General features: G+C 59.7%; 1 protein-coding gene across 2 annotated transcripts in view; it reads right to left on the bottom strand.

Annotated features, from left to right (window-relative positions):
* Nucleotides 1-6,247, bottom strand: part of CRMP1 (collapsin response mediator protein 1) — a 51,654-nt gene extending 45,407 nt beyond the window's left edge. The window contains exon 1 of one of the 2 annotated variants that reach the window (XM_067298244.1): nucleotides 5,876-6,247. In XM_067298244.1, coding sequence (XP_067154345.1) covers nucleotides 5,876-6,247 — 372 coding nt within the window. Of the gene's footprint in view, nucleotides 1-3,229; nucleotides 3,496-5,875 lie in introns of those variants that run through there. The other variant, XM_067298243.1, reaches the window with a different exon arrangement.
* Between the last annotated feature and the right edge of the window lie 1,081 nt (nucleotides 6,248-7,328).

Genomic DNA, 7,328 nt, shown 5'->3' on the forward strand with positions numbered 1-7,328 from the left:
TTCAAAGAAAAAGACAGAGGCTCTTCCCAAAGTGAAAGCAACTGATTTCTCCAGTCTGACTCACAACTGAATAGCACTCTACACTAGAGGAGTCCTGGGGCTTAGCCAACACCAGCTCAGGATGCTGGGGAGGGGGACAAAGAGAGGAGCTGGAGGGGAAGGAGGAGAGTCACAAACAGGACAAATTGCAAGACGTGAATTTTCAGGGGCTGAAATGAAAAGCACAGGCAGATTCAGCACATGAGAGCAGGGAGCTGGTCTGTGTAAACAGGGGCCTATCTGAAACACAGTGTCTCTGTTGTCCTAGGCACTTCTAGGAGAAATGGGAGAAGGGAATCGAGCCACTTCAGGGAGGAAGGGGTGAAGGGGATATCAGCCAGGCATTGCTGATAGCCTGAAGGGGTCAGGAGGTGAGGCAAAGTCAGAGCTGAAACCTTCCCCTACTTCTTCCTTCCCAAAATTCCTGATGCTGCAGACCTGACCCAGAGCAAACTCCCAGAGGGAAGTTTCAGCTAGCACTGACTGCAGAGACTGCCTTTGGCATGGGTGTGCTTCGTAAAGGATTCCTGTTTGGTTGTCAATGCACCGACCGCAGTCTGCTGAAGACCCCGCTGCCTGCCAAAACTGGCCTAGCATCAGATGCTGTGTGCTATTTCCCTTGTACGCTCAGGAGGCCTCCTGGCCCCTATGTGAGGAATGCAAGTTTAGTATGCAAAAATCCACAGCCAAATATCAGTACACAGGACACCATCAATAATGAGTTTCATACTATTTCAATCAGAAATCTCTTTTTTTACACATATATTTTATGCATATTATATAAATATTTCAATAAGCCCAGGGGCTGGTGTAGATCCAAAAAGCAGGAGCTGGGGGAACATTAAGTGCAGAATCAAATGATATTTTTATATGATTTGTTCTTTGCTGTTGTAGTTACATAACTTTACAGAGCTATCACATTTACTGAGAGCCCACCAGTCTTGAAGCTGCCATGTGTTTCCTTAGTGGCAGGATAAAATATCTAATTTACCACACTGGAACAGGGCTCTCAGAACATGCAGACAGATCCTGAGGGCTGTCCTGGGATGGGAAGTGTGCACGAGGCATAACACAGAGTGTCTGATTTGCTTTTGCTGGAGGGGAAGAAGGGACAGAGTGTAAAACATTAAAATAAAAAAGGCAATCCATGTCTGATGCCTACCAGCTTCACTAATGTTAATTTATGCCTTTCATTTGGTCATAAAACTCCACACTAGCCTTAATGAATATTCATCTATAGACACTTCAACACATCCCATTTCAAAGAGAAGAGGCAGGGGTTCTTTTTGTGAGCCATCCTCTCACCCGCCCAGAAAAGGAAATTGGAAAAAAGTGAAAAGATTAAAATGAACTCTTGATTCCAAGGCAAACACTTTTAACTCTTTTAGTTTCTTCTTTTACTCCAAACTGGACAGCAAACAGCTAGCTATGGATGGGAACCTTCGCACTCCTGCTGCAAATAAAGGTTCAGCCATTACCCTGAGCACGATGCACATGCAGAGCGCAGTCAGTGCCCTCCCCAGGGCAGGGGAAAAGGCTGGTGAGCAAAGAGGTACCTGCATTACGACAAGTCACAGGAGCCGATGAGGCCCATGGTGAAAAGAGCGGTCACCCAAAGAGTCATTGCAACATCCAGGCTCAGGCCTTGGCCACTGGGCAATACTACCTGTTGATCATGTAAAACTGTATGTATGCACCAGTTTGGTACAGTAAAATCCTCCTTTAGAAGGGGACTGTTCCACTGCTGTCCAAATACTCTGGTTAAAGGATTTTTTTTTTTTTTTACTAATGAGAAGGCCCCAAGGTGTTTGCAAATATCATAACACTGGCTAAAATAACTCCTCAAAAGTGTATTTCACCATCTCCTGAGGTAAAGAGCATTCTTAAAAATCTGTCCCTCCAATCTCCATCAGGTTTGCTTAAGTCACCACACCCACACATTAACCCACTCTCTGTCTATTAAAACTTGACCTGCTTCCAGACACCCTGAATGGTGCCAGCTTTCCAGGAAAAGCTCAAAGAACCAAAGCCTCTTTCGAGTTCATCCCGCTTCCCCTTTCATCTCTGCCCCTTGCGCCACTGCAGCAGTGACTCGGCTCCTGCCGATGTGGCCTGGAGAAAGGAAACCGGGCCTGGCCTCCAGGATGACACAGGGGCTGGGGAAGGCTCTGTGGGGCCAAGCGGGTGAGATTTCCCATGAAATCCTCCTCCCCCCCGCCAGCTCTGCCTATTCTTTATCCTCAGCCTCTGTCAGTCGCGGCGTGTGTAAGGGAAACAATATACTGAATCAAAGGACCCAAATCCTTTCTTTCTGGCACTGAAACCACAACCTATTGTAGTCTTGCTTGGGGATGAAAGCGTCTAGTGGAATACAGGCGCAGATAGGAAGAGGATGGGTGTGATATTAACTCTTTTACTTCTGAGCCCCACCACGCTGATGTATTAATAGCGCGCAGAGGTGTTGATGCTGGCATCATGGCGCTCTTTGATTTTCCACGTTTTTTCCCACCCATTCCCCTTACCTCCCCCCTTCCCTCACCCCCCGCCCATCCCACCCCACCGCCCCTCGCCCCACCGGGGCGCTTCACGCTGCCCCTGCCCGGGGCCGGCATGCGGCGGCGGCGGCGGGGGCACGTCGTGCTGCAGCTCGTCCCCTCCCTCTTTTGTTCTGCCTCGCCCGGCGGCCGAGCCTCCCCGGGCCCGGCTCCTCGGGAGGCGGCCGCGGCTCCGGCCCCGCCGGCGGCGAACCACCGCCTCCCCGAGCCGCCCCGCCGCCGCCGCTTCCGAGCCGGCGAGAGCCTCGGCTGCGCGGGGGGCGAGAAAACGAAAATAAAATAAAATAAAATAAAATAAAATAAAATAAAATAAAATAAAATAAAATAATGGAGGGACGGAGGAAATCTGCACTTTCCTGCTCCCAGCCCCGAGCTCAAGGAGGAGGAGGAGGAGAGGGCACCGGAGCCCGCATCCGCCCAGCCCCGGGAAGCCTCGGCCGCAATCCCGCAGCCTGCCCTCCCCTGCGGGCTCCCCGCCGCCATCACCGGCCCGCCGAGCCCCACCGCCGCCGCCGCCGCCGCCGCGGAGGGCTGCGCGGGGACACTGCGCGGCCGCTGCGCGCCCGCCTCGCGCCCCGCTAACAAAGGAGCCAGGGCAGCGACTCCGCGGCTCGCTGCGTGCGGCATCCGCTTACCGTTATGTGGGGGATGCTCTTCTTGCCCTGGTAAGACATGTCGGCTCTTGCTCGCGCCGGGCGCACGCAACACACCCCGGGAACCAACCCGAGCGAAACAAAAAAATGGTAATAATAGTAAAAAGAATAGTAATTCAGAGCCTGTGCGGGTGATGGGGTGGGGCGGGAGGGGGCGACCGAGGGAGAGCTGTGTAATGGAGTCAAAGTTTCCTCGCCCGGAGGAGGGGAGCCAGGCAAACCTAGCACCTTTTTTCCGGCTGCAATAAAACAGGGACGCGGCTCCCGGGGGGGGGGTCGGCGAGAGCTGCTTCTCCAGGCGGCAGCAGCGCCCTCCCGGCTGCAGGTCGGAGCAGGATTCGCTCGGCTCAACCCAGGAAGCGTTTCCTTCCCTCCTGTCCCCCTGCCCCCCCTACCCAGCCCATCAATCCAGCCTCAGCCCCCTCCCACGCCGGCGCTGGCAACGCCGCTCCCCCGCGCCCCGCGCCGCCGCCGCCGCCGCCCTCCTCGCACGCTGCGGGGCCTTGGCGGGTCCCACGCGGGGGGGGCCGCGGGGGGGTCTGGGGGTACCCCGGCGAGGGGGGGGTCCTGGTGGACAGCACATGGCGATGGCACTGCCCCCCGATGGCACTGCCCCCCGACAGCACAGCCCCACTCTGCCCCCATGGCACTGCTCCCCTGTGACACAGCCCCGCTCTGCCTCCCTGGCACAGCCCCCGATGGCACAGCCATGCTCCCCCCCATGGCACTGCCCCATTCTGTCCCGACCCCCTGGCACAACCCAGCACAGCCAGGCCGGGCCAGGTGGACACTATGCCAGCAGCCACAGAAGAGGAAACACACTGCTGATTGAAACCTTTCCATCTCTCCGACTCAGAATGCCTTCCCCCTTGCCCTGTGCCTGACTAAGGCTCCGCGTGCAACCGCAGAAAGGGTCCAAGGCACTGCGCACCTGCCCCCAAGTTACTGCCCTTCCCAGCAGAAAGGAGCCAGCTGCACACACACACACCCAGTACACACACATGCAAGGTATCTCCCACCCATGCCACATCCCTGACACTTCTCCCCTGAAATGGCTGTTGAGGGTTTGCAAGAAAACCCTGACCCCCAATGCGGGCAAGCATGTGGCTTACAGTGCACCTTCCTCGGCCACTAATCATATATTGCCTATTTTACACCCCATCTCCCCCAATCCCCCACCCCACCTCCCAGTCCAATCCAGAGCCAGACAACTTTGGAAGCACAGTGAGACCTGGAAAGGTAGCACATAACGCCTGGCCACCCCCCCCTGGGTCCCAGGCTGGACCAAGTAGCAGCCCTGAGGAGCAAGGAGGGCATCCAGAGGACCCAGAGCAAGGGGGAAGGGGACACTCGGGGTGTGCCCTGGCCCCCCACCACCTGGGGGTGGCTGGAGGGAAGGAAGCCGGGGTTACTGTGAGCCGGGAAAGAGACAACTGCACTGCAGGTGGCAGCCGCTATAGGTGACGCCGAGGTCATTGCAATCAAGCGGAGACAGCGCAGGTGCCATGCCCAGCCTGGCGCTACTGGTTCTCCCCAGCACACACAGCGCAGCAGGCACTCCCCAGCTGCACCCCATGCCCTGCCCCAGCCCCACGGGGACCAGGCCAGCACCCCACTCATGCTGCAACTGAAGAGTGGGAGAAAAGAATGAAAACTCTTGGTTTAGCTTGTCAGAAGGGCAGAGCATGGACAGGCCATAGAGCCTCCAGGCTGGGTGCTAAAGGAAAGGATGTATCTATGATGTAGTGCAAAGTGGCTGTATTGAGCAGGGACATCACTGCAAGGCCACATTTATTTATAAGGGGAAACCATTCACAGTCTCCATTCCTTGGGGAGCCACCCCCGTGGTCTGCCTCCGGCTTGCGTGCCCTATCCAGGGTAAGACGGAGAAGCGAGCCTGGCAGGGGCAAGACAGAGCAGCACACCTGGCAGGGGCTCCTGCTAGCCAGCCCCACGGGCCTGGCTTTTCCCTTGTCTCCAGTACGTTCCCAGGCTGCGGCCGGAGAGGTGGGAAACCCTTGGGCAAAGGTTTCAGAAGGCCCCGGGGAGACGGTGAAAGCGCACGGGGCTGCAGGAGGGGAGCCTGGGGCGAGGGGGCGGTGGGGGCAGCCAGGGCCGCGCGGGGCCCGGGCCCGGCACCCGGGCTCTTCCCGGCGGCGGCGGCGGGACGCGGCGGGGCCGGGCCGGGGGCGCTGCGCTTTGTTCCGCCGCCGGCCCCGTCCCGGGCGGCGGCCCCGGAGGGGGCGCGGGCCGCCCCCGCCCCCCGGCACGTGCAGCGCTCCGCCGGCAGGAAGGAAAACGGAGGAAACTCACCGCCATGGCTTACAAAGGGAAACCATTGCTGGGGCTCCCTCCCCGCGCCGCAAGCTGAGGCAAGTGAGACAGTTCACGGTCCTGGCGTGGGCCGGACGGGCTCTTCCTCCAGCATCACCGTGCCGGGAAAGGGGCGGGGGGAGGCCGTGCCTACTCGGCCTGCCGTGCCCAAACTCCCCCGCGGAGCCGGCCCCGGCCCCTGCCCCGCGGCCGCCCCGGCACGGTGATGCCCCCGGCACGCCGCAGAGGGGCTCTGCAGCGGGGCTCGCCGGCGAGCAGGGCCCCGGCCCCGGCCCCGGCCCCGGTCTCACGTACCTGCCCATTGTCGTGGCCCTGCAGCAGCTCCTTCCCCATGGGGTAGCGGATCTCCACGCCCGGGGTCTTGTCCTCCCGGTCCCCCGGGGAGCTGATCACGGAGCCGGAGACCTCGCTGATGTCGCTGGCGGTCTCGCTGTAATTGTCCCCTCCGTCCAGCATGTCGTGCCGGCTGCCGCTCCGCGGGGTCCGGGACCCCTTCTTCCCCACGCTGTAGGCGTCGAAGTCGATGGTTTTGTTCTCGTAGGCCCCCTCCACAGAGGCGAACATCCCCCCGTATTTCTGCCGCGGCGTCTGGGCTGTCGTACCCGGCCTGGCTAGATATACAGGCAGGTCATCTTCTTTATTCCAGTTCCTCTTTCTCTCGGCCATTCTCGCTGTCCGGATCTCTCCCTCCCTCCCGCTCTCTCTCTCTTTCTGCCTCCCTCTTCTCTGCACCTTCCACTACCGGGATAGGCTGCTAGTGACCATAAAAATGAATGGATGGATGCAGCAGTGGTGGAGCTGGGTTGGCTGGTGGGATCTTTCCCTTAGGGAGATGCAAACGTTAACCTCCCTCCCCCCATCCACCCCCTGCAAGAAAAAAAAAGGAAAGAAAAAAAGAAAGAGAAAGAAATAAATCCAAGCGGAATTTAAAAATAGCCGTGTTAGTAAAGAACACGTGAAAATAAAGTACAAAGAGAGGAGAGGAGAGGGTGGCAGTGGCAGGTGATTGGAAAGCCCTTGACGAATGGGAAGAGAAGCAGCAATCCCAGAGCAAGGACCGCAGTGCACACGCTCCCCCGGTATAAAGAATGAGCCGGGGGGCGGGAGGGAGGGGAGGGGGGAGTCCCTCGCCTGCACACGCAGCCCGTGCGCGCAGGGTCCTTCCTGGCGGGCCCGCCGGAGAGATCACCCGTCACCTGCAGCTACGTGGCTTCGGGGGAAGGAAAAAAAAAAACAGAAGAAGGAAAAAGAAAAAAAAGACACCCAAATCTCCCCCCGAGGGAGCCGAATGGAGTTTCTCCCACTTCGCACACTCACACTCCCCCCTCCCCTTCCTCTGCAGGAGGAGGCTGCGGCGGTGCCGCCGGCGGCTCGGGGGCCAGCGCTGCCCGGGCGGGGGGGCACAGCCCTCGGGGAGGGGGTGGGGGGACGCGGGGCCCGCCAGCTCCCCCCCCGGGGGGCCGCCCCAGCCGAGGGCTGTCAGCGGCCGCCGCGGGAGCCCCTGCGATGAGCGCAGAGCGGGGCGGGGGGGAGGAAGCACAGGCAGACCCAGGCCCCGGGACAGGGGGAGCTGGCGCTGCCCTCTCCCCGCCGTGCGTGCCGAGCCGCGGCAGCTGGTGCCCGGGGGAGGGCGGGGGGGGAGACCGACCCTGCTCGCCCGGCTGCCGCCGACCGCTGTGCCCGGCCCCCCCGCCGCGGCGCGGCGGCACGGCGAGGGCGTCCGGGGGCGGCTGCGAGACTGCAGCGC

Source organism: Apteryx mantelli, chromosome 5 (assembly GCF_036417845.1).
Source record: "Apteryx mantelli isolate bAptMan1 chromosome 5, bAptMan1.hap1, whole genome shotgun sequence".
Taxonomy (NCBI): domain Eukaryota; kingdom Metazoa; phylum Chordata; class Aves; order Apterygiformes; family Apterygidae; genus Apteryx; species Apteryx mantelli.